The sequence below is a fragment of the Eschrichtius robustus genome, chromosome 6 (genome assembly GCF_028021215.1).
Source record: "Eschrichtius robustus isolate mEscRob2 chromosome 6, mEscRob2.pri, whole genome shotgun sequence".
Lineage (NCBI taxonomy): Eukaryota > Metazoa > Chordata > Mammalia > Artiodactyla > Eschrichtiidae > Eschrichtius > Eschrichtius robustus.
Genome location: NC_090829.1, coordinates 52,789,312 through 52,817,304, shown reverse-complemented (window position 1 = coordinate 52,817,304; position 27,993 = coordinate 52,789,312). Strand labels below are relative to the sequence as shown.

The 27,993-nt window shown below is 36.8% G+C and overlaps 1 protein-coding gene across 1 annotated transcript in view; it reads left to right on the top strand.

Annotated features, from left to right (window-relative positions):
• SPATA16 (spermatogenesis associated 16) overlaps positions 1 to 27,993 on the top strand; it is a 228,246-nt gene that overhangs the window by 76,037 nt on the left and 124,216 nt on the right. The window contains exon 3 of the mRNA XM_068547418.1: positions 22,479 to 22,568. Within this exon, the coding sequence (XP_068403519.1) occupies positions 22,479 to 22,568 (90 nt within the window). The remainder of the gene's footprint in view (positions 1 to 22,478; positions 22,569 to 27,993) is intronic.

The following is a 27,993-nucleotide window of genomic DNA, read 5'->3' as shown; positions in this document are numbered from 1 at the left end:
ATATATAAGGTAATTATCGATATGTATGTTCCTATTACCATTTTCTTAATTGTTTTGGGTTTATTATTGTAGGTCTTTTCCTTCTCTTGTGTTTCCTGCCTAGAGACGTTCCTTTAGCACTTGTTGTAAAGCTGGCTTGGTGGTCCTCAATTCTCTTAGCTTTTGCTTGTCTGTAAAGTTTTTAATTTCTCCATCAAATCTGAATGAGATCCTTGCTGGGTAGAGTAATCTTGGTTGTAGGTTTTTCTCCTTCATCACTTTAAATATGTCCTGCCACTCCGTTCTGGCTTGCAGAGTTTCTGCTGAAAGTTCAGCTGTTAACCTTATGGGGATTCCCTTGTGTGTTATTTGTTGTTTTTCCCTTGCTGCTTTTCATATTTGTTCTTTGCATTTAATTTTTGATAGTTTGATTAATATGTGTCTTGGCATGTTTCTCCTTGGATTTATCCTGTATGGGACTCTCTGTGCTTCCTGGACTTGATTAACTATATCCTTTCCCAAATTAGGGAAATTCTCAACTATAATCTCTTCAAATATTTTCTCAGTCCCTTTCTTTTTCTCTTCTTCTTCTGGGACCCCTCTAATTCGAATGTTGGTGCATTTAATATTGTCCCAGAGGTCTCTGAGACTGTCCACAATTCTTTTCATTCTTTTTTCTTTATTCTGCTCTGCAATAGTTATTTCCACTATTTTATCCTCCAGGTCACTTATCCATTCTTCTGCCTCAGTTATTCTGCTACTGATCCCTTCTAGAGTATCTTTAATTTCATTTATTGTGTTTTTCATCGTTGTTTGGTTCCTCTTTAGCTCTTACACGTCCTTGTTAAATGTTTCTTGCATTTTGTCTATTCTATTTCCAAGATTTTGGATCATCTTTACTATCATTATTCTGAATTCTTTTTCAGGTAGACTGCCTATTTCCTCTTCATTTGTTAGGTCTGGTGTGTTTTTACCTTGCTCCTTCATCTGCTGTGTGTTTCTTTGTCTTCTCATTTTGCTTAACTTACTGTGTTTGGGGTCTCCTTTTCGCAGGCTGCTGGTTCATAGTTCCCGTTGTTTTTGGTGTCTGCCCCCAGGGGGTAAGGTTGGTTCAGTGGGTTGTGTAGGCTTCCTGGTGGAGGGGACTAGTGACTGTGTTCTGGTGGATGAGGCTGGATCTTGTCTTTCTGGTGGGCAGGTCCACGTCTGGTGGTCTGTTTTGTGGTGTCTGTGACCTTATTATGATTTTAGGCAGCCTCTCTGCTAATGGGTGGGGTTGTGTTCCTGTCTTGCTAGTTGTTTGGCATAGGGTGTCCAGCACTGTAGCTTGCTGGTCGTTGAGTGGAGCTGGGTCTTGGCGTTGAGATGGAGATCTCTGGGAGATTTTCGCCGTTTGATACTACATAGGGCTGGGAGGTCCCTCGTGGACCAACGTCCTGAACTTGGCTCTTCCACATCAGAGGCACAGCCCTGTCACCTGGCTGGAGCACCAAGAGGCTGTCATCCACATGGCTCAGAAGAAAAGGGAGAAAAAAAGAAAGAAAGAAAGAAAAAGATAAAATAAAATAAAATAAACGTTATTAGAATAAAAAACAAAAAATAATTATTAAAAAAATTTTTTTAAGTAATTAAAAAAAAAGAAAGAAGAGAACAACCAAAACAAATCCACCAATGATAACAAGCGCTGAAAACTATACTAAAAAAACATGGACACAGAGAACCCTAGGACAAATGGTGAAAGCGAAGCTATACAGACAAAATCACACACAGAAGCATACGCATACACACTCACAAAAAGAGAAAAAGGGAAAAAAATATATATATATCTTTGCTCCCAAAGTCCACCTCCTCAATTTGGGGTGATTCTTGGTCTATTCAGGTATTCCACAGATGCAGGGTACATCAAGTTAACTGTGGAGATTTAATCTGCTGCTCCTGTGGCTGCTGGGAGAGATTTCCCTTTCTCTTCTTTGTTCGCCCAGCTCCTGGGATTCAGCTTTGGATTTGGCCCTGCCTCTGTGTGTAGGTCGCCTGAGGGCATCTGTTCTTTGCCCAGACAGGACGGGGTTAAAGGAGCAGCTGATTCGGGGGCTCTGGCTCACTCAGGCCAGGGGGAGGGAGGGGTACGGAGTGCGGGGTGAGCCTGCGGTGGCAGAGGCCGGCGTGACGTTGCACCAGCCTGAGGCACGCCATGTGTCCCCCTGGGGAAGTTGTCCCTGGATCACGGGACCCTGGTAGTGGCGGGCTGCACAGGTTCCCGGGACGGGAGGTGTGGGGAGTGACCTGTGCTTGCACACAGGCTTCTTGGTGGCGGCAGCAGCAGCCTTAGCGTCTCATGCCCGTCTCTGGGGTCCGCGCTGATAGCCACGGCTCGTGCTCGTCTCTGCAGCTCCCTTAAGCAGCGCTCTTAATCCCCTCTCCTCGCGCACCAAGAAACAAAGAGGCAAGAAAAAGTCTCTTGCCTCTTTGGCAGCTCCAGACTTTTTCCCGGACTCCCTCCCAGCTAGCTGTGGCGCACTAGCCCCCTTCAGGCTGTGTTCACGCCGCCAACCCCAGTCCTCTCCCTGCGATCCGACTGAAGCCGGAGCCTCAGCTCCCAGCCCCCGCCCGCCCCAGCGGGTGAGCAAACAAGCCTCTCGGACTGGTGAGTGCTGGTCGGCACCGATCCTGTGTGCCGGAATCTCTCCGCTTTGCCCTGCGCACCCCTGTTGCTGTGCTGTCCTCCGTGGCTCCGAAGCTTCCCCCCTCCGCCACCTGCAGTCTCCGCCCGCGAAGGGGCTTCCTCGTGTGTGGAAACCTTTCCTCCTTCACAGCTCCCTCCCACTAGTGCAGGTCCAGTCCCTTATCTTTTGTCTCTGTTTTTTCTTTTTCTTTTGCCCCACCCAGGTACGTGGGGAGTTTCTTGCCTTTTGGGAGGTCTGAGGTCTTCTGCCAGCGTTCAATAGCTGTTCTGTAGGAGTTGTTCCACGTGTAGATGTATTTCTGATGTATTTGTGGGGAGGAAGGTGATCTCCACGTCTTACTCTTCCGCCATCTTGAGGCTCCTCCCGTTTGTGCAAATCTTAACCTTAAAGTCACCATTGTGTTTTATTTTCAAACACATCACGTGACCAACCTAAAATTTTGCAAGATTCTAGAATTCACAAACTTCTTTTCATAAGCACATTTGCTCTAGTTAACAGTGTTCATCAACAAAGTGAAAACTATTTTGATAGTCCTCATGGGGTTGTTTTTACCCTCCTAATTTGTTGCCTTTACGTGCAAAAGATTTCCACACAAGTCATTGAAAAATGGACTAGTTTAAGACCAATACTAAAAGTGAGGAAGTCTAGGGAAATACAAGCTCCTGGTGAATATTAGATGTCCAAAAAATGTTAGAAATAATTAACTTCGAGGGATAATGGAGGACTATCCACATTTCCAAATTCAACCAACACCATTTTAAGGGATTAAAGCTTATTCCTACTGATTCTGCTTCCCATAGACTAAAATGTAAAATTGACATTTGGGTCTTATTCTCAAAGCAACTTCCTTCAATGTTTTCTCACACTCTCAGTCCAAAAGGTCTTTCTGGGGATCCTTGGGGAAGTCACAAAATAGGCCATTACATATAGGGCTACAAGTAGCAAGAGAGAAACCTGGAACAGGCCAGCTTCTGTTGGAGAAAAACATAGCCTAGATGCCTCCCCTTATTCATTTCACAGCTCTTGCCAGCCTGTGTTTGATATTTAAAATTTTCTCTTTACTTCTTTGGATTCCAGATAGAAATCTCATGTTGGGTGAGCCTGACTTGCTCTCACTCTCACAGTTTACCTTAAAAGAGCTGACTACCTTACAAATAAAAGTACAACTCTCCTATCCATCTTACTTTTCACAACTGGCGAATGTGTATTTCATGGATATGGATATTTTCATGGATATTCCATTAATATTTTATATCACTGACAACAGAGTACTAGCCTCAACAAGCATTTTCAGCAGATTCTGAGATTGTACTGTTACTGCTGTATTTACCCAAACCCATTCTCATTTCCTCTTTTGTTGCTATGGCAAGAATTCCTCATGTTCATCCTGTGACCTTTCCTGATTTTTCATAGAAGTCTGAAGAGCAGACATATGTTAAGTTACAACGGTTAAAGAGGAGATGACTCCTTAGTGGCGTTGCCTATGCTCTGCTCACAGATCAGAGCTGTGACAGATACATTTCTTAAGAATCTTATTCGCTGGAGGAAATGCAGACCATGTGTCTTTCCTAGGTCACCTGAGGCAAAATAATTTGGTAATTAGATATACATGGTCTTATGATATTAACAATTATTAAGCTTTTAATAGGAAAGATGACTTTCCCACAGAAGACAGTTAATTTCACAGCAGTATTTGGTTTTTTTTAGTGTTTCACAATAAGAGATTAGGAGAAGAAAGAAATCTAATAATATAACTTTACCATGTATTTAACCTCATTCTTTTTGATTTTTTAGACTTTTCTCATAAACTTTCCTTATAGAACCTGTTCAATACATACAGGCTCTGAGAAAGCAGTTTTTGGTTTTTGCTGAAAGAAAATAATATGAGAATAACATTGATAAATCACATATACAGACCCCAAAAAAGAAAGGGGAAAGGTATTTGGTTTTAAGACAGAGGGCAAAAGGATAGTGTGATATAATGCAAATTATTAAACAAGTATGTCCCATGTGCCTCTTTATCTTCTTTCTTGTAGTTAAAGCCTTCATGCAAATTTTACTTGTACAGTGGTCCTCAAACTGGTCTTCTGACCCCATTATATTTTTAAACACTAGTGAGGATCCCAGAGATTTTTTTTGCTTTATGTAAGTTATATTTAGAAAGGTTTATCATATTAAAAAATAAAATTTTAATTATAAACTTAAAAATATATAGTTACTAATTTAATAACAATAAACCCATTATATGCTAACATAAAATACATACTTTATTAAAAATAAGTATATTTTTCAATGCTCACAGGAGTAGCGTTGTTCTACATTTTTGCAAATCTCTTTAATATATGGCATCATAAAAGAAAACTGGGTTCTTATATCTGATTCTGCATTCAATCTGTTACAGTATGGTTGAACTACATGAAGAAATCCAGTCTGACACAAGATGTATTGTTAGAAAAGGAAAGAGAATGTTAATAGACTTTTCAAATAATCCTGAATATTCTTCTTTGATACTACACCAAGACTTGACAAGCAGTAGTTTCTTAAAAATTAATTGCAATGAGGATTCTGAAACCATACCAATCAACTTGTACTCTGCTTCATTAAAAGCCATTGGTCTTCCTTACACTTTGAATGGATTGTTTACCCATGCATGAGTTAGTAACATCATACATTGGTTATTTGGGAAATAATGCATCACTTGCAGATTCCTATTATGCAATAGTAAATTTCAAAAAAAAAAAAATCTCACATGTTAATATCACCAGTATCATCAGAAAAGTCTTTAAGCATTGGGTGGCTGTCAAGCTCACAGTGACAGATATAAGTTTTCCGAAATTCTAATTTTTGCTTGAAAGCTCAAACTTTTAGTACTGGCAATAAATACTGTCAGTTGTGTTCCTTTAAGTGACAGGAACACTCATTTCATTTTCAAGAAATGTCTGCCAAATTCCAAGTCTGATAATCATAGTTTGCTAGTTGTTCTTCCAAGTAAAACATGATGTTCCATGGAAACAGCAGCTAGGTCAGCTCACAGATGCAAACAATGGCATGAGTGCACAAGTGCTTTTCCTCAAGGCAGCCATCATAGCTTGTTACGCTGGACAGAAGGGTTTTCTGCATATGTCCCATCTCATCACACCAAATATTAAAAAGACACATACTCAAGGGTTGAGATTTGTAATTTTGGGGGCGGCAAGTGCATACAATGGTGAAGAATACACTCAATTTCTACTACAACCGTTTGCTATCACTGATTTGATTCCTGCAAAAGAGCCAGCAGTTTTACCCACCATGGCTTTTGCAACATCAGTGCAAATATCAACACAGTGAAAAAGGAAAATGATATCTTAACATTATTATAAAAATAATAATAATATTGTAACCTCCCCCTTGGCAATCTGAAGACCACACTTTGAGAAGCACTATACCAGTTTATAGCATACATACTTAGGATCCTCCCAGCCTTTGTATCTCTCATCTTTCTTCAGAATAGTTGCAATGACTGTCTTCTTAAAAAGTGTTTCTAAATGAGGTATTACTTCACACCAGTCAGAATGGCCATCATCAAAAAATCTACAAACAATAAATGCTGGAGAGGGTGTGGAGAAAAGGGGACCCTCTTGCACTGTTGGTGGGAATGTAAACTGATACAGCCACTATGGAGAATAGTATGCAGGTTCCTTAAAAAACTAAAAATTGAACTATCATGTGACCCAGCAATCCCACTACTGGGCATATACCCTGAGAAAACCATAATTCAAAAAGAGTCATGTACCACAATGTTCATTGCAGCTCTATTTACAGTAGCCAGGACATGGAAGCAACCTAAGTGTCCATCGACAGATGAATGGATAAAGAAGACGTGGCACATATATACAATGGAATATTACTCAGCCATAAAAAGAAACAAAATTGAGTTACTTGTAGTGAGGTGGATGGACCTAGAGTCTGTCATACAGAGTGAAGCAAGTCGGAAAGAGAAAAACAAATATCGTGTGCTAACACACATATATATGGAATCAAAAAATATATATATATGGTTCTGATGTACCTAGGGGCAGGATAGGAATAAAGACACAGACGTGGAGAATGGACTTGAGGACGTGGGGAGGGGGAAGGGTGAACTGGGACGAAGTGAGAGAGTGGCATGGAAATATATACACTACCAAATGTAAAATAGATATCTAGTGGGAAGCAGCCGCATAGCACAGGGAGATCAGCTCGGTGCTTTGCGACCACCTAGAGAGGTGGGATAATCACGGTGGGAGGGGAGACGCAGGAGGGAGAAGATATGGGGATATAGGTATATGTATAGCTGATTCACTTTGTTATACAGCAGAAACTAACACAACATTGTAAAGCAATTATACGCCAATAAAGATGTTAAAAAAAAATGTTTCTATCATGTGCTTGCTTAGTAATCCCTAAAGCCTTAGTAATTTCTTCCATAAAATTAAAAATCTTTTAACGAATGAACAAATCCTTAATAGGATTCTGCCTTCCCCTTTAGTGAATTTATTACTTTAGCTAAGCAAATTTACATGGCACTTTTTATTACAGTTTACCATACTCTATCACCAAGTCATTTGGGGGCCACTCTTCCAATTTGGATTTTCTACCTCTCTTCCCTAAATGTGATCACTTCAAAGTGCAGCTCAAGACTCACTTCGTCCTGACGTCTTTCCAAAGTTTGCAGTTTCCTGTCATTTTAGATCCTCTACACAAACCTTTTGGTTTTTTCCATCGCTTTCATGTGCCCACAACTGTTTCAAGTTTCACTTTATTTACTGTTGGTTATGTGTGTATTTCTATAATTTTTCACAATTGGATTAAGACTTCTTTTGGAGGCTAGTTGCTTAGAACCTAACATAGCTTTTTAAACAAACAAACAAACAAATATATGCTGTTGTATTATATTCACAGAAATGGCAGCACTTTTAAAGATATCTGGAAAATGTATTCTTTCCAAAGTAATGTGAGATGACACCTTTTTTGGCACAGGTCACAACAGGTTGAGACACAGTACTTCTAGCCAAAGAGAACTGGATATCAAGACAGGAGATTTAGTCACCTTTATCAATAAAGAGTTAATAAACATATTAGAAAACCCCTTTGAATTTCAAAGAGAAACCATTAACATTCTCAGTTACAGTATTAGTAATTAGTAGACTTCCCTAATTGGAGTCACTTTGAGTGGTGACTCCACTTATTTGGTCTATAAATAAACATTGTATCCAAAATCGAGAACCTTTCCCATAATCAAAGTCCATATCCAATTCAAATTTGGCTTCCAATTTGTAAACTATAATACAGTATATAAACTAAGGGTTTGGCTGGAATGGTCACCCTATACGTAAATGCAATGCTCGTTTTGGTACATTTCCACTAATTTTGTTAATTCAACAAAGGAAAATCACAGGCAATTGTCAGAAGTCCAAATGTTTCATCAAGCGTAAGAGTCACATTAATATTTATCCTTTGGTATAGGAGCAAAAGGGGGTTTTATCGTAGGTAAAATACTGTTCCTGGAAGACATTATTAGACTCCAGATCAAAAAATCATGATGTCAATATGGACAATTTTAATACTTAATACATGAATAGTTTTGATTGTGCTACCAAAAATCCCTCTAATTCTCATATTTTAAAAGAAATAAGCATCCCATTTCATTATCCAGTAAAACGATATAGTAGAATTCACTATAATTTATTTCAGTTCATTTTAAAGATTCTTGCATAATTGCTGGTTGAAGACAGCATAAAAAATAATAGAATGCAGGCAGACATTTATTTCCATACAATGGGGCTACTCAAAATATTAGTTTAAGTATGTATTTACCCTTCTGGTTCTTTTCTTTAGAACCTGTACAGTGTCTGGCACATGGTTTACTCTCAAAAACTGTGGCTGAATGAATCATAAGTAATTTCTGGTAAGTTAGAACAGAGGGGAATTTATTAATTGTACTTTTCAAAGCAATCATTCTAAAATTCAGCCCACCCAAGTAACACAGAGAATAGAAAAAAACATGTGCTATTTGTCATGCTGTTCTTGAACCACCGCCACCACTACTCCACCTCAATATTACACAGACAGATGAATAGGGCTTTACATCTACAACTTTGGTTTCTGAATCTTGATAGCTTTTCTACAAGAGGTGATAGCTGGTATTTGGCTCATGAACCCTACAGAAAAGATTATAGGGCCAACACCGTATTCTTTTTTAAGAGAAAACATCAAGAACAAAAAATGAAAATGTCAAAAGATAGGTTGATATACTGTATTACTTAAAGACTGTTTTGTTGGGAGAATTGACCAAGTGATTTACTAACAGCTTTTACTGGACAGTCTTTGGCTTACAATGTAGATGAAAAATAAATGGGAATCCGTTTCATGTTTACTCTATCTAGGCATTTGACAGATGGAGAAAAAAAAATGGGAAGACACAATTACAGTCTACAAAAATGTGGGTTTTTTTTCAGGTTTTCAAATTATGAAAACTAATTTTGTAGTGGGAATTTTTTTCAAAGGGTCTACTTATCTATATCGCTACATCGTTTTATTACATAAACTGCCTTTCATTCCTCATCACATCTGCATACAGGTAGGGATTATGAAATTGTTTAAAGCTGACATTCAAATGGCATATAGGTGCAAAAGTCAGTGGAGAGAAGACCTTAGTATATTCAGGTCAAAACACATGTAGATCTCCCAGCGAATCTTAGATAAGATTGGGTTCTCTGGTGGCTCCTGAGAAAGACTGTGTTCAGTCACTCAGTAACATTGCTTTATTCCACAAACATTCACTGAATGCCCATTATGTGTCACGAATTTGCTAGAGGTCTCCAATACAGAGTAAATAATAGAGTGAAAAAACTAAAAGGAATAGAGAGAAAAAGAAATGGTCTCCGTTGGTCAAAAAAGGCATATCACTGCACACTTCTAAAGATCCAGTAGGGTGCCATACCTATTTTTGGTGATTATTTGAGATATGTCAACTGATGATATTCATGTTGATGAAGAATATGGAAGACTAAAATGAATATGGAAAAATATGGAAGCCCTAAAAGCTCCTTCTAAAGGTTCCTATTTCTTGGTATTGATGACCCATTAAATCTGTTATTTGAGTCCCTTAACCTTCACTCTAGTTTTCTAAACAAGGAAATCTCATTCTCAACTTCTAAAGTAAAATATACTTAAACATTGATCCTAGTCATTATTTAATGTGTATTCACTATTAGCTCTATAAAGAGGACATACAATATTAACATCTCCCTTCTAACTATATATTTTTCAGAACTGTGACAATATAGCAATTTTTTAAGATATTTATCCTATTGACTCTTGGTCATGTCGAGAAATTAGGTATTTGTTGCTCACTTGAGTAATTCCATAATTCATTATTTTCCACATATAATTAATTGTAATTTGGGGGATAAAACATCAGGGATGATATTCAAGTTACTCCCCTATTTGGTTTCTTCTTTAAATTTGTTTTCTTCTGCTGTGCCATGTACCTGCTGGGATCTCTAGAAATAGTTGAGAATGATTTCTTATTGTTGTTTCCCTAAAGAGTTAAGTTTGCTTTCATACTTTTGCAAAAACATGCTTTGCCACTAATTTGGCAGAGCTATATGCATTATTTGACAACAATCTACTGTAATTTTCTTATTTCAAAAACCAATGCCTTTAATTCTAATTTTATGCTCTAGTACTTCATAAAATAGTTCCATTTCTCCCATGTAAATTAAATTGGGTCATTTCATTGTTCTGTCTTGCTTGTCAATGTAAGATATTTAAAGAGAGTACATGGACTTCTCAATTCTTCTCAATACATTAAGGACTGTTATACTTTATTTTGGCTTTAATTCTAATTATCAATCTTTCGTAGTGAAGCAAGTGACCAAATAAAACACAACCACCAAGATTTCATTGAATCCTTGTGTAGTGAAAGCACTATTGCTTAAGTTTCCTTTACATTCCTATTCCTTTCACCCACCCAGGAATTCTGGTTACTACATTGAGATTTGGTATTATACCAACAGTCCATGGGGAAAGAAGTTCTAAGAAGCAACCACATGGAACAACTGCTGATCTTTCTGTAAATCTGTTACTGAGGACACAGATTGTTACATTATAGGACGTCTTTGGATAAGGTGATCTTTCTGGTTGTACTACAAAAAATATTTGAATTGAGCAACTGGCTTATTTAAAACAAACTCTATGCCCTTCTTTCCATTAGCTACCTGCAAACCTAGAAGAAAACATGTAGTCCATGTCAACCAAACTCTTAGACTCTTGTGGCACAGCTTTTATGTACTAACATCATCTAGGTGTCAGCTTAACTTCCCTACGTTTAATCTTGCTTTCCTCATTCAGTTATTTTTTTGTTTTATTTTTAATTGTGATGAAACACATGTAATGTAAAATTTGCCATCTTATCCATTCTTTAAATGCACATTTATTTTAACTTAACTTCATAAATATTCTATAAGCTGCCTTAAAATCTACCTAAAACAGAACATAAATAGATAATAATATAATCACTCATTCTTCAATATTAGGTATTCTGAGATTTTTCTATGATATTTTAATTTTTTGGACCTTGTTATGAACTCTTTTTTATTTGTTAATGGTATGAATGTAAAAAACACTGCTTGCCTATCTGAACAAAAATTATCTATGTAGGGAGACAATTCTCCTTGGGTTGTAAACAAGGCATTGACTGGCCTTTGCTCTGAACTATCGTTTCAAAGATGACTGTGTGATAAACAACCTTGGAAGAAAAGGCAAGTCTGCTTATAGGCTTGAAAGATGAAGATAGTGTCTCCCTCTAGACCTATAAACAGGCATGCTTACAATCCATTATAAAACATCTGTATTCTCTAAGCTCAGGATTCCTCTCCTATAATGCAACCTACTGAAATGTGAAGGCTGCAACTGGACTTCTCTGCATTGCTATCTGGGAATTTCAGCTCAAGGAACCAATACAACAAAAGACTGATACACTGGCTACTGCTGTTGCTATGAGTAAGAAACTGTCCTTTGCCTCTAGCCTTGGAGGTTCAGGTCTTCTACAAGTACCCATGAAACTATATCATGTTAACTTGTGAGCCTGAAAGTGGGGGAAAACTCAGACCTTTCACAGAGATCAACAATGTATTCTAAGAGATTTTTTGTGAATATCCTTGAAAGTCATTTAGCCTAATCTCCCACTCAGTCAAGAATTTCTTCTACACATCCTGACAGATGGCATTCTAAATATCACTTCAATGTAAAAGGAAACTCTTCTCAAAGAGAAGTAAAAGGAAACTCTTCTCAAAGCCTATTGCATCACTGGTTATTAAGTCCCTCCTTATCTTGAACTGAACTATCTGTAACTCTATAATACTGGGTTTTGCCAGATCTCATCTGTTTTTACATAGAATAATTATTCTATTTTCCGCATGGCAGGCCTTTGTATCCGAAAGTACTTACTTAGTCTCCACTAATCTTACTTTACTCTCTAAACATATCAATTTCATTCCATATTCTTCACACACTATGTTCTCTAGATCCACTGGACACTCTAGACACAACCCAAAAGGGTGGTGATTCCCACAGATGTGTCTATATAGCTAAAACAGAATTCAGTGGAAATATCATTTATCATTTGAACAGAATGCCTTTGATTCATTTAACATAAATTTTATGTACAGTTTTTATAGCTCTATCATATTGTCCTACCATGTTTAGCTTGTGATTAGTTAAAATATTCAGACTTTTTCCACATGGCCACACTCAAGCCATGATTATATTTGTAAAACTGATTTTTAGAATCTATAACATAAGATTTTTAACCTGCCCATATCATTTTGAATTTTGCTTCTGTTATCAGTGATATTATTCTTTGTTAGGTAAAATTTATGCCATCTAAAAAATTTATAGGCATGCTTTCAATCTCTTAATCTTAGTCACTAATGGAAATATCATCCACAAAAAGGGCTAAGGACAAGCCATTAAACTTTCATAATAATCTACATACTTCAACAGTACTGATCAGTTGTTCAACAAGTTATATTCTATTGAATGATGCCATTATCCAGCATAAATATCACCATCTTATCCACAAGGATATCATGCTTTGGCAAAATAAAAATGTTTCATATCCCTGGCATTCTCTAGGTCTACCAACTATTTCTAAAAGACTATGTCAGCATTTCACTAATATATTAAGAAGGATGTCATTCAGGAGAATGAGTCACTGCTAGTTTACTTTGCTAATGACTAAGCAAGGTAAAGGAAACTGAATTTAGGCATCTTGACCTAAATAAGAAATTGCTTCCCTGATCCCTAACCTCATAAAAAGACTAAAGCCTTAAGCCCCTGAAGTAGTGATAACTAATGTTCTCACTCACAAATTTCAGGCTTCTGATTGAGATGTAGAAGCAAAACACATATGTCTCTGGGGCAACAGGTATGAAATTCTCCTGCCTCCATTGTCACTTTTGGATGTGGTTGGGAAAAGTCTATAACTTTATTGTGGTGATGGTTATAAACTTGTCAAAATGCATCAAACTGTACATTTTAAAAAGGTGAATACTACTATATGTAGATTATACCTCAATAAAATTGACTTAATTAAAAGTACATTAAAATAAGAAGTTAATTTTCTAAAAATTAGAGAATAAATGTAAAGATGTAAAAAAAGAACATGAAATCAATATTGCCTTTAAAAACAAACTGAATTTTGAAATGGTAATAATCACCATTAAAACTTAGGTCTAAAAAAAAAAAAAAAAAAAAAACTTAGGTCTAGAAAGATCTCCCAAGGAACTTGAGTGAAGTAAAGGTATCTATCTTAATCCTTGACTTTAACATTCTGTTTATCAATTTAATGCTTTTTTTGAATCAGTAATTAATCCAAGTCATCCTTACAAAACAAAAGGACAAAGGACACAATCACGTTGATAGATCCAGAGGATATTTGAAAAAAAATTAAGCATTTATTTCTGATAATTGGAAAATAATACTTTCTCTCAAATTAATTCATAATCATAATTATCAGTGAAATACTAAAGCATCCCTAGATCACCTCACTTATTTAAATTCCTTTTAAAAAAATTTTAGCCTATGCAGTAAGAGAAGGAAAACAAAATGTAAATATTGAAAAGCAGTACCAAACTTCATTATTTGCAAATGATGTGAATAAAACTAAATTACTGCAATATTAAAAAACAGAGATACAAAACTAAGTAATTTTAAAATACATATCTAAATGCTAACAATAAGAAGTTAGGAAGTATAATAGAAAAAATCCCATTCTTATCAGACATACGTGTGGTGCTTCTCAAACTTTACTGTGCATACAAATCACCTGAGGGTCTTGTTAAAATGCAGATACAGTAGATTTAGGGATCAAGACTTTACAGTTCTAGTGAGCTCCCAGATGCATGCGTGCACACTCACACACACACACGAATATTATCAGGTATAATTCTCATTGATAACTTTTAAACTTTAGAATTAATAAGAAATTTATAAAACTTCTATTTTAAAAAAGGTAAAGGAAGGTTAAAATATTACTGGGAGACATAAAAGAATATTTGAATGAAGAGAATGTCAGCTTCCTGGATTGGAAGACAATAGTAAAAAAATGTCTATTCTTCCAAAAATTGCTTAATGCCTTTAACACCAATGAAAACCACTAAATGTGGGGGGTTCTGCAACTTTAAAAAATGAAGATTATAGTTCATCAAAGAATAAATATGCCATATTAGATCAATTTTTTCACAAAGAGATCATTAGGCAGTTCTTTCCCTTCCAGAGATTAATGACAAGAATTAAAGAGCAGAAGCAAGAAGAAATACAATCCTGCAGCCTGTGGAATGAAAACCACATTCACAGAAAGACAAAATGAAAAGGCAGAGAGCTATGTACCACATGAAGGAACAAGATAAAACCCCAGAAAAATAACTAAATGAAATGGAGCTAGGCAACCTTCCAGAAAAAAAATTCAGAATAATGATAGTGAAGATGACCCAGGACCTTGGAAACATAATGGAGGCAAAGATCAAGGAGATGCAAGAAAGGTTTAACAAAGACCGAGAAGAATTAAAGAACAAACACCAAGAAGAATTAAATAACAAACAAAGAGAGATGAACAATACAATAAATGAAATGAAAAATACACTAGAAGGAATCAATAGCAGAATAACTGAGGCAGAAGAACGGATAAGAGTGCTGAAAGACAGAATGGGGGAATTCACTGCCATGGAACAGAATAAAGAAAAAAGAATGAAAAGAAATGAAGACAGCCTAAGAGACCTCTGGGACAACATTAAACACACCAACATTCACATTATAGAGGTCCCAGAAGGAGAAGAGACAGAGAACGGACCAGAGAAAATATTTGAAGAGATTAGAGTCGAAAACTTCCCTAACATGGGAAAAGAAATAGCCACCCAAGTCCAGGAAGCGCAGAGAGTCCCAGGCAGGATAAACCCAAGGAGAAACACATCAAGGCACATAGTAATCAAACTGACAAAAATTAAAGACAAAGAAAAAATATTGAAAGCAGCAAGGGAAAAATGACAAATAACATACAAGGGAACTTCCATAAGGTTAACAGCTGATTTCTCAGCAGAAACTCTACAAGCCAGAGGGAGTGGCATGATATATTTAAAGTGATGAAAGAGAAAAACCTACAACCAAGATTACTCTACTGGCAAGGATCTCATTCAGATCCTTCGAAGAAATCAAAAACTTTACAGACAAGCAAAAGCTAAGAGAATTCAGCACCACCAAACCAGCTCTACAACAAATGCTAAAGGAACTTCTCTAAGTGGGAAACACAAGAGAAGAAAAGGACCTACAAAAAAAAAACCCAAAACAATTATGAAAATGGTAACAGGAACATACATATTGATAATTACCTTAAACATTAATGGATTAAATGCTCCAACCAAAAGACACAGGCTTGCTGAATGGATACAAAAACAAGACCCATCTATATGCTGTCTACAAGAGACCCACTTCAGACCTAGGGACACATAACAGACTGAAAGTGAGGGGATGGAAAAAGATATTCCATGCAAATGGAAATCAAAAGAAAGCTGGAGTAGCTATACTCATATCAGATAAAAGAAACTTTAAAATAAAGACAATTACAAGAGACAAAGAAGGACACTACATAATTATCAAGGGATCACTCCAAGAAGAAGATATAACAATTATAAATATATATGCACCTAACATAGGAGCACCTCAATACATAAGGAAAATGCTAACACCTATAAAGAGGGAATCGAAAGTAACACAATAATAGTGGGGGACTTTAACACCTCACTTACACCAATGGACAGATCATCCAGACAGAAAATTAATAATGCAGAGTGTCATACAGGAAACAATAGCTTTAAATAACACAACAGACCAGATATATTTAATTGATATTTATAGGACATTCCACTCAAAAACAACAGATTACACTTTGTTCTCAAGTGTACAAAAAACATTCTCCAGGATAGATCACATCTTGGGTCTCAAATCAAGCCTCGGTAAGTATAAGAAAATTGAAACCCTATCAAGCATCTTTTCCAACCACAACGCTATAAGATTAGAAATCAATTATAGGGGAAAAAAAAGTAAAAAAACACATACAAATGGAGGCTAAACAATACCTTACTAAATAACCAAGAGATCATTGAAGAAATCAAAGAGGAAATCAAAAAATACCAGAGACAAATGACAGTGAAAACACGATGATCCAAAACCCATGGGATGCAGCAAAAGCAGTTCTAAGAGGGAAGTTTATAGCAACACAATTCTACCTCAAGAAACTAGAAAAATCTCAAATAAACAATCTAACCTTACACCTGAAGGAACTAGAAAAAGAAGAACAAACAAAACCCAAAGTTAGTAGAAGGAAAGAAATCATAAAGGTTAGAGCAGAAATAAATGAAATAGAAACAAAGAAAACAATAGTAAAGATGAATAAAACTAAAAGCTGGTTCTTTGAGAAGATAAACAAAATTGATAAACCTTTAGCCAGACTCATCAAGAAAAAGAGGGAGAGGACTCAAACCAGTAAAATTAGAAATGAAAAAGGAGAAGTTACAACAGACACCACAGAAATACAAAGCATCCTAAGAAACTACTACAAGCAACTCTATGCCAATAAAATGGACAACCTGGAAGAAATGGACAAATTCTTAGAAAGGTATAACCTCCCAAGACTGAACCAGGAAGAAACAGAAAATATGAACAGACCAATCACAAGTAAAGAAATTGAAACCGTGATTAAAAATTTCCCAAAAAACAAAAGTCCTGGTCCACATGGTTTCACAGGTGAATTCTATCAAACACTTAGAGAAAAGCTAACACCCATCCTTCTCAAACTCTTCCCAAAAACTGCAGAGGAAGGAACACTCCCAAACTCATTCTACAAGGCCACCATCACCCTGATACCAAAACCAGACAAAGATACTACAAAAAATGAAAAGTACAGACCAATATCACTGATGAATATAGATGCAAAAGTCCTCAACAAAATACTAGCAAACAGAATCCAACAATACATTAATAGGATTATACACCATGATCAAGTGGGATTTATCCCAGGGATGCATGGATTCTTCAATATACACAAATCAATCAATGTACTATACCGTATTAACAAATTGAAGGAGAAAATACATATGATCATCTCAATAGATGCAGAAAAAACTTTTGATAAAATTCAACACCCATTTATGATAAAAACTCTCCAGAAAGTGAGCAGAGAGGGAACCTACCTCAACAAAATAAAGGCTATATATGACAAACCCACAGCAAACATCATTCTCAATGGTGAAAAACTGAAAGCATTTCCTATAAGATAAGGAACAAGACAAGGATGTCCACTCTCACCACTATTATTCAGCATAGTTTTGGAATTCCTAGCCATGGCCATCAGAGAAGAAAAAGAAATAAAAGGTATACAAATTGGAAAAGAAGTAAAACTGTCACTGTTTGCTGAGGACATGATACTATACATAGAGAATCCTAAAGATGCCACCAGAAAACTACTAGAGCTAATCAATAAATTTGGTAAAGTTGCAGGATACAAAATTAATGCACAGAAATCTCTTGCATTCCTGTACACTAACAATGAAAGATCAGAAAGAGAAATTAAGGAAACAATCCCATTCACCATTGCAACAAAAAGAATAAAATACCTAGGAATAAACCTACCTAAGGAGGTAAAAGACCTGTACTCAGAACACTATAAGACACTGATGAAAGAAATCAAAGATGACACAAACAGATGGAGAGATATACCATGTTCTGGGATTAGAAGAATCAATATTGTGAAAATGATTATACTACCTAAAGCAATCTACAGATTCAATGCAATCCCTATCAAATTACCAATGGCATTTTTTACAGAACTAGAACAAAAAATCTTAACATTTGTATGGAGACACAAAGGCCCTGAATAGCCAAAGCAATCTTGAAGGAAAAAAACGGAGCTGGAGGAATCAGACTCCCTAACTTCAGACTATACTACAAAGCTACAGTAATCAAGACAATATGGTACTGGCACAAAAGGAGAAATATAGATCAATGGAACAGGATAGAAAGCCCAGAGGTAAATCCATACACCTATGGTCAACTAATCTATGACAAAGCAGGCAAGGATATACGCTGAGAAAAGACAGTCTCTTCAAGAAGTGGTGCTAGGAAAACTGGACAGCTACATGTAAAAGAATGAAATTAGAACACTCCCTAACACCATACACAAAAATAAACTCAAAATGGATGAAAAACCTAATTTAAGACCGGACACTATAAAACTCTTAGAGGAAAACATAGGAAGAACACTCTTTGACATAAATCGCAGCAGGATTTTTTTTGACCCACCTCCCAGAGCAATGGAAATAAAAACAAAAATGGAACCTAATGAAACTTAAAAGCTTTTGCACAGCAAAGGAAACCATAAACAAGACGAAAAGACAATCCTCAGAATGGGAGAAAATATTTGCAAATGAGACAACAGACAAAGGATTAATCTCTAAAATATACAAACAGCTCATGGAGCTCAATATCAAAAAAACAAACAATTCAGTTAAAAAATGCGCAGAAGACCTAAATAGACATTTCACCAAAGAAGATATACAGATGGCCAAGAGGCACATGAAAAGCTGCTCAACATCACTAGTTATTAGAGAAATGCAAATCAAAACTTCAATAAGGTATCACCTCACATCGGTCAGAATGGCCTTCATCAAAAAATCTACAAACAATAAATGCTGGAGAGGGTATGGAAAAAAGTGAACCCTCTTGCACTGTTGGTGAGAATGTAAATGGATACAGCCACTATGGAGAACAGTATGGAGGTTCTTTAAAAAACTAAAAATAGAATTACCATATGATCCAGCAATCCCACTACTGGGCATATACCCAGAGAAAACCATAATTCAAAAAGAGTCATGTACCACCATGTCCACTGCAGCACTATTTACAATAGCCAGGACATGGAAGCAACCTAAATGCCCATCGACAGATGAATGGAAAAAGAAGGTGCGGTACATATATACAATGGAATATTACTCAGTCATAAAAAGGAACGAAATTGGGTCATTTGTAGAGACGTGGATGGACCTAGAGACTGTCATACAGAATGAAGTCAGAAAGAGAAAAACAAAGATCGTATATTAACACATATATGTGGAATCTAGAAAAATGGTACAGATGAACCAGTTTGCAAGGCAGAAATTGAGACACAGATGTAGAGAACAAACGTATGGACATCAAGGGGGGAAAGTGGGTTGGGGAGAGGGGGTGGGATGAACTGGGAGATTGGGATTGACATATATACACTAATATGTATAAAACAGATAACTAATAAGAACCTGCTGTATAAAAAATAAATAAAATTCAAAAAAAAAGGGTATGTCATTTTAGAAAGCATTGAATAAACCAATAAAAGGATAAAAACTAGGCTTTACAATCAGCACTAGCATTTTCATGCCAAATATCTAACTGGGCAATTATAAGCACACAGTGAATGCTGCAATAATTATAAGGGAGCCAAAAGTAATAAACTGCCAAATATAATATCTCATCTCAAATTTCTAAACTTCCTTTTATAGGTAGACCTCCACCTGTCAGGGTAGACTGGGTCCTGGTCTTATTGCTCCCTCTTTTGAAGCTGTGGTTTACGTGGCTTAGTATAGGGTGGTGTTATGGTTTAAGAGGGCCTAGTCTAGTTTAGCAATAGTGATTTCTAAACTCATGTCCTCTAATGTATTTCTTCAGCACCAAAGAAAGGACTTGTAATTACGAGCAATTTTTTTAAAATCTATTCTTTTTAAATATTACACTGAAACAGTGTTTATCTCATCAACCCTCACAACCCACAGAAATCTCCTCCACCACCAAGGCCACTTTGATCATTCCTCCTCTCCCTCCTCCCTCTATTGTATTAAACCCTTCTCTCACACTCCTCCTGCCCACCACACCCCATCCTTTTCTTCAGCCTAATCCATTTTTATCAAAAGAACACGTCTGGCAAAGCGAGATCTTTGGAGAATAGCATAGCAAAACCAAAATACCACATCATGGGCAAAGAGATGTCAAAGACAAGAAATGGTCATTCAGTAAGGATTTTGTCTCATCACATTTTCAGACATTTGCTAAAAATGCATAAGTGAATAAAGATTACAAAGTAAAAGGAAAGAATTAGCTACAATATGGAAGAAAAAGTTCTGGTCAGAGTTGGAAGACCCAGGCCCCTAGACAGAGCACTGTTCTTTTCACTCTGATCTAATTTTACAAGATTACTTATACACGGATAAAATACACAAAATGCTTTATAAACATACTTTTTTCTGAATTAATATAAAGTATTAGTAGTAGATATTAATAGTTCAGTATGGATGTGGAATAAACTTATGTAATAGGCTTTAAATTTCCAATATTTTAATCAGAAATCAACAAAGCAAATGGTCTTTCTTGGGAGATTAATGTATTCATTTGTACAAATTACTAGTCATAGAATGCAGTAAAACTTTACTAACTCAGGCCCCGCTAATTCAGAAATCATCATAGAGAAGGAGTAAGGTAAAATATGAAGTGCTGTAGCTAGAGATGGGAAACATAATAATAAACGTGAAGCAGCATTGCAACTAACTAGTTTATGATTTCAGAGAGATCCCTTAGCCTCTCTGGATTCTGTTCACTTGTGTTTAAAGTAAGCTGAATTATTCAGTCAATCCATCTCATCATCATATAACTCTATGATTCTATGTACGTCAGATAGATGCCTCTTTTTTTACTTTATTCTTTCTATAAGCAATGTTTCTGGGAATGGAATTATTCTTGTCTGCACTTTTTTTAGTCTGCAGTTCATGAATAGTCTTAAGGGGTCACATGAATTACCTAAATTTGGGCAACCATGTTTATGTGCATTTTTCTGGACAGAGATCCATAGCTTTCATCCGATTCTCAAAAAGCTCTGTGAACCTCCCCAGAAAAGATTAAGAACCACTTACTTCAATAATGAACTAAGGGGCTTCCCTGGTGGCGCAGTGGTTGAGAATCTGCCTGCCAATGCAGGGGACACGGGTTCGAGCCCTGGTCTGGGAAGATCCCACGTGCAGCGGAGCAACTGGGCCCGTGAGCCACAATTACTGAGCCTGCGCGTCTGGAGCCTGTGCTCCGCAGCAAGAGAGGCCGCGATAGTGAGAGGCCCGCGCACCACGATGAAGAGTGGCCCCCACTTGCCGCAACTGGGGAGGGCCCTCGCACAGAAATGAAGACCCAACTCAGCCATAAATAAATAAATAAAATAAAGAACTAATTCCAAGTGATTCTCAGCGACTTGTAAAAACAGGCTCACAAAAAGATTGCTTAATAATCCTGTGTTGGTTCTGTAACATTTGTATCTTACATCAATAACACAACACTCTATTATGATATAAGCTATACCTTAAACTTTAACTAATGGCTGTCTCCTCATTTGGTGATGAATCATGGTCTGCATCTGTCTAGTTCACCTCATTATATCAAATGCCTTGAACAGTGCCTGGTTCTCAGTGAAGCAAGGAAGAGGAATGGCTGCCAGTTTATCTCTAGAGGAAGAGGGCAGCTATGGAGTGATCATCATCTCATCTGAGCTTGAACTGAGACTGCAGAACTCTGAGATAATGAAAAAATCCGCAAGCAAGGATAGATAATCTTATCCAAAAGTCAAGCCTTGTAATTTCAATAAAAGAAAATGGAAACCCAAAGTGAACAAGGGTCTTACCAAAAGTGGCAAGTTCAGGACCAGAGTCCTTAGCCAATGGTACAGGGCTCCTTCCATTCCACTACATTGTCCAGCTGGGGGAAAACACAGAACCCAATGTGGAGTGCAAACAAACATGTCACCCAAATTCCAGTTCCTTTCTTTTAACTGAAATTCAGCAGCTAACAATCTCCTCCCTCATTATAGGTAGACATACCATAAATATGTCTGCCTGTGATCTTTGCCTGATTTATTAATATATAACAAACAAAATAACACCATGTCTTACATGTAATATAAGTTGGATTCAAATTTGTTGCCATTGTTATATCTATAAAAGTTAGCCTGTGTTATAAATAAAATTGCTTTTACCATGCAAACTTAATTTTTCAATAATGCTTGTTTATTTGTCTTAACTGACAATTACAGGAAGAAAAATGATCCAGTTACTAGTTATCTTTTAAAATATATAGTATGTAAAATTGAATGAATGTTATTTCATTCCTATACACTTCTGGTAATTGACTTTCAAAAGCTTAATAACATTTGCGTTTCTCTTATCTTTTCAGGAGCATTGTTTTAAACCCAGCCTATTTCCGAAATCATCTTCGTCAGGCAACAGTGTTTAGATGTCTGGAGAGATATTCAGAAGCTGCCCGGTATGTTTGTTATAACTTTTGTGAAGACTTATTTAGAGTTAAACTAATTTTATTCTCAGCTTCTGGTAATAGCGTAATAGAACTTTCCATTTCTCACATGGAATATGATTTTACCGGAATTATTGTCTTATAAACGTCAAACCAACAATTATTGACTATCTTTTTCTTTAATTAAAGCCATTCTGTGTTCATAGCTCTTAGTAAAATTCAAACTTTCCAGCCATGAGGTCACTGATAATGATGGGAAAACTTCCAGGGAAGATTAGAAATGAACTTGACCTCTTGCTCTCAAGTACATTCCTGATCCCGGTTGTAAGGACCCAGTTTTGTGGCTATCTCTTTCTTGAGTTCTGGAAATAAAATCCAACCCACATAAAAAGGATACCAGCAGCCCATTTCTAGAGAAGACGGCATCAGTTATAACACCAAAGGTTGTTAGAGGTGTCCTAAAGTATTGTCTCTTGGACCCACAATATGTTTCATAAAAACCTGGTGAAGAAGCTCCTGATATTCTCATCCCCAGAACCTAGACTTACGGCAAAGAATTGCAAGATTTGTGCAACAGCCTCAATGCTACACTCAGAATTCCTTTGCACCTGTGACAACCAATGCTTTTTATTCCTGAGTCAAGATCATCATATCAGACTCCCCTTCTCTTTGATAAATTCTCTCAAAGAATTTTCTTCATCTCTCAATGTATAGGTACCTATTGTTCCTTACCCATCCACTTTACCACCCCAGGAATTTATCAAGAAAGTGTGAGTGGTTTCTATACATACTCCAACCATAACTCCTAGGGAGAAATCCACAGTAATAGGAATGGGGAGCCTAGGTTGCTGGTGGCTACTATCTCTAGAACATTTGCAAATAACACTTTCTTGGAAAATGAAGTTTAAGAAATTTAAATAGATAATAGAATGAGTCCATAAAATTGATACTATGAGTTTGACATGAATTCCATTTTATAAGATGGTCTTAGGAATTACTTGAACTCAATTAAACGATGGATATGGAAGGCAGAATTAATCTCAACTACTCTCACTTTGCAGTCAAACAATCAATATGCCACAATATCTATTTACCTGTGTGTTAGTGCCCACTTTTAAAAATTAGAATAGGTCTCTATCAATCTCGTTTTTACATTCTATTTTTCCTTATACTCTTTTCCTGAATGTTTTATCTTACATTACCCACATACGACTTCTTCCTATTTTTTTTTTATTAGTCCTACTTTTCATTTTGTCTACTGAGTTGTCCCTGTGGCTTACTCTCTTCCCACACACACTATGCGAATGAGAAGGAATTTAAGCGATGATAGTAAGCTTCCTTCTGTCCCACACTTTGTAAAGGTCACTAGCTACAAATGAAGCTAATAAGCTCAGCATAAACAGATACAGTTGTCTGTAAAATAGTTTTCTTTAAGAGGTGGTTCACTAATGTGTCTTCTGACTCTAATCAAAAGATAATAGGAGAAAGCTAGATGCAACTTCAGAACTAGATTGTAACTAGTTAAAACTGCTAGTAGTGTGCTGGTTAGCTTGTACAGACTCTAGAGAGCCCACTGTTAAATATTCAGGAATATTGGGAGAGCCAGTTGTTAACTGTAGGAGAAATTAGCATTGCTGGGAGAATTTACACTGTGGAAACTGGCAAATGCTACAAACCCAGGATTTTGGAGTTTGGGGGAGAGCCAGATACCAGTAGATCATTGACTATAACTTAATTGTATCAGCCTAACTGCTTGAGTTAAAGTGGTGATGAAAATTCTTTATGGTTCCTAAAATAAATGAATAAACAATGAGAACTTGAAAATTAGGAATTTGTCAGTACCTACCATGTAATACTGGCACTAAATATCCATTTACCTTGACATGTATATCCCTGAAGTGCAATAAGTGTATCTGTGTAATATCATTTGATGACTAACTTGACAATGATCCTTGAGAAAATTCCTGATAATTGTTGGCTATACTGGTGCGGACTTCCCAAAAGAGAAGCAGATACAAGTGTTTTTCATCTTGGTTTCCTTGGCAATTACAATCCTTAATACAGAGTATTAGTCATCCTCTTTTCCCCTCAAGGGAAAGAATACTATGAACCATGAACACGAATATCTTAGTGTCTCTTAGCTATTTGATTTCTAGTGTAAAACACTAAACACAAATCAATGTATTAAGCATTCATATTTATCAATCAATTGCTTGGATACTTAGGTAGTTTGGTTCAGGTCTCTTACAAGCACATTATATTAAAACTAATTGAAAAAGCCCTAATATCAAGGTTATTTCCTCTAAGAAGCCAATCAGTCATGTTTCTGAGATTGAGAAGCACCTACCAAAGAATGCCATTACCATGTAACTTAGGAAGTCTTAAAACCATGATTCCCAGTGAAGTAGATCATCTTCCATCTGGTCCAAGACCATTTACAACCAGTCCCTGGAAACTGGGTTAACTAAAATTTTCTGAGCCTAACCAGCTCTACCCAGGAAGGAATTCATAGAGAACAGTCCAGAAAAGATTTCCAGGACAGCTTCACAAAATCCCAGATTGTCAACCAGAGAGGCTATAGGAAATGTGACTGCATAGAGGGTATCAGTCAATGGACGTATTGACTGATTACAACAGGTATTATGACAATGGGCAGATCCTTTTATTTTATTGGTCAATATCTTTTCAGAAACATCATACCAGAAGAAAGAGCCCGAATATATAAATGGTAGGAAGCCGAATAAAAATAAGGATATTTAATTTTGATACAGGCTCTGCAGGGATGCTGGTCACCCTTGGGAAGACACCTGGCACCAGTTAAATTGATGAAATCACATTTTCATACCATAAATCTAAATTGAGATTACTGTAACCCCCACAAGAAACAGCCAGCCTGTGAGGACTTACCTGAAATAGCCAGTAGCCTAGCTCTTTAACATTGCTGTTTCCTTGCCTATAAAAGTGTACGTGTTGAGGGCTTCCCTGGTGGCACAGTGGTTGGGAGTCTGCCTGCCACTGCAGGGAACACGGGTTCGAGCCCTGGTCTGGGAAGATCCCACATGCCGCGGAGCAACTGGGCCCGTGAGCCACGGCTGCTGAGCCTGCGCGTCTGGAGCCTGTGCTCCGCAACAAGAGAGGCCGCGATAGTGACAGACCCGCACACCGCGATGAAGAGTGGCCCCCACTTGCCGCAACTAGAGAAAGCCCTCGCACAGAAACGAAGACCCAACACAGCCAAAAATAAATAAATAAATAAATAAAATTTTAAAAAATAAAATAAAATAAAGGAATTCCTTGGGGGAAAAAAAAAAGTGTACATGTTGAAATAAAATGTTCTTGCTCAAATCTGTCCCTCTTCCAACACACACACACGCACACGCACACACACACATTTGGCCTACTTTCATAAGAAAGATGATAAGCCAGGAAACAATATGCAGAGATGTAAAAAAGCATACAAACAAAAGTCAAGACTATTTTATGAAGGAACTAATAACTTGATAATACGAACAGCAGAAAGTCTTTCATCTCTGTATGCTCACTGACTAGCACAGGCCTTGGCACAAACCAAGTTCGGGGTTTACAAATTAAACTAGCTAGTTTCTGAGTTTGTGATTACTAACCATTTAGCTGCATCAGTAAGGAGATATTACATGAAATTCTTGGTACAACCCTGGTTGAAAAGTAAATATTAAGAGTATGCACATAGTAGTAAAGTCATGTGATAGGGTCATGCCTCCTACAGTGAAGATTCACGAGGCAAAAAATAGATGACATTGCACCTAATCTTTATTTAAGACCACTCTGTGTAAGAGGAAGCAAACAGAAGGTAACACTAAGCGAGAAAACACAACAAAGCCTCTTTATCCATCACTAAGGAAGAATTAGCTGTGTGTTTCTACATACGTGAACTAGACCAGGGGACACTAGAGCAGGAATAACACATTCAAATGCTTACAAAGCCCACGCATATGGTGTGTGAATTATAAGATAAAAGGGTGTTGTATGAACTACAGAAGACTGGAGCTCACTAACTAGAGTGAGTGTACAATTTCTCTCTCAGACTGAACACTGTGAGAGTGAAAGTGGGCACATTTAAGAATTATACTAGGAAAACAGGCATAAACCAGGACTATCATTAGCACACTGGCCATATGGTCACCCTACCACTGGCCCTTCTGAAGGGAGTAGCCTTATTCAAGTCCAGCTAATGCTGCTGTATAGAAATATAGGTTCAGTGTTGCAGATTTTTCAAGAAATAGTATAATAATTCAGAGCTTTCCAAGAAATTTCTTGACTTTTAAATGTTGGCAATTACTTCAAGTTTTTCAAACACGGTGTCATCATAAGAAAGCTGAAGTAGTCCCATTCATGAAAATGTAGTTCTCTGAAGAATCAATTGGCCAGGTGACCAATTTGCAGAATTCACCAAATTTCAAGTTTACTAGAACCTTATTTTAAGAAATAATCTTACTGACAAATTAATATGAATACATTTTCTTATGTACATATTCCTCATGAATACATTCAGCAAATCTTGTTAATTTTTGAAAATTTTCAGTTTTTAAAAGCTATGGTTATAGAACGATTTATTCTCATAAATATGTTCTTCTTGTGTGTATGATTATTACTCTACTGTTCTTGAATATTCTATGACTATTTTCTTCTTATTAACATAACCAAAATTTTAATTTGGAAGTTTAACAATTTATACTAATTTCTTTCTCATATTTTAAAAGCCACTTTTTTTGTTTTTAACATTTCATCATTTTTAAGATCCATTCCCCAATTTTTGGAGAGTGAGCAAATTTGCCTGTGTGATCAAATATATTTTTAACTGTTTATAGCATTTACAACAACTTGTATTTAATGAGGAGATTTTAATAGCATTCTACTTTATCTCCTGAAGCTAGAAAAAGCCAAGATAGGGAAAATGAACAGTGAGCAACACAGCACAATCTGGGCTGTGGATCCCACAGAGGGGAGAATGAAGAACAGAGAGAAACCGTAGGCTGCAGAACCCTGGAGCCCTGGCTCCTTCGAATCCATCTGTAGGATTAATACAAATTTTTTAAAGAGTTAAAATAAGCTGTCTTAGTAAATAAGCATATTTATAAATTTAACAAATTGGTCATTTGACAAACTCATCATCTGATGAATTGATTGGGAGCCCACAGAAGGCTGTGGGCCACAGCATCAGATTTGAAGCCGGGAAGTCAAGTCCTCTCTCCAGCTCTAAAGGAATACTGGAGTTGAATTCCTCAACAGTAAAGGCTGAGCTTCCTCCTACCAGCATGAGGATTCCTTCCCACATCAAAGTTTGTGCAAGGCCAGCTGGGGGAAGATTTTAGTCTAAAAACAGCAGTCCACTGTTAGAAAAAGGTGTTACCTTACAGAGTTGAACAGCTCCAGTTTACTATCTACAACAAATCTGGTC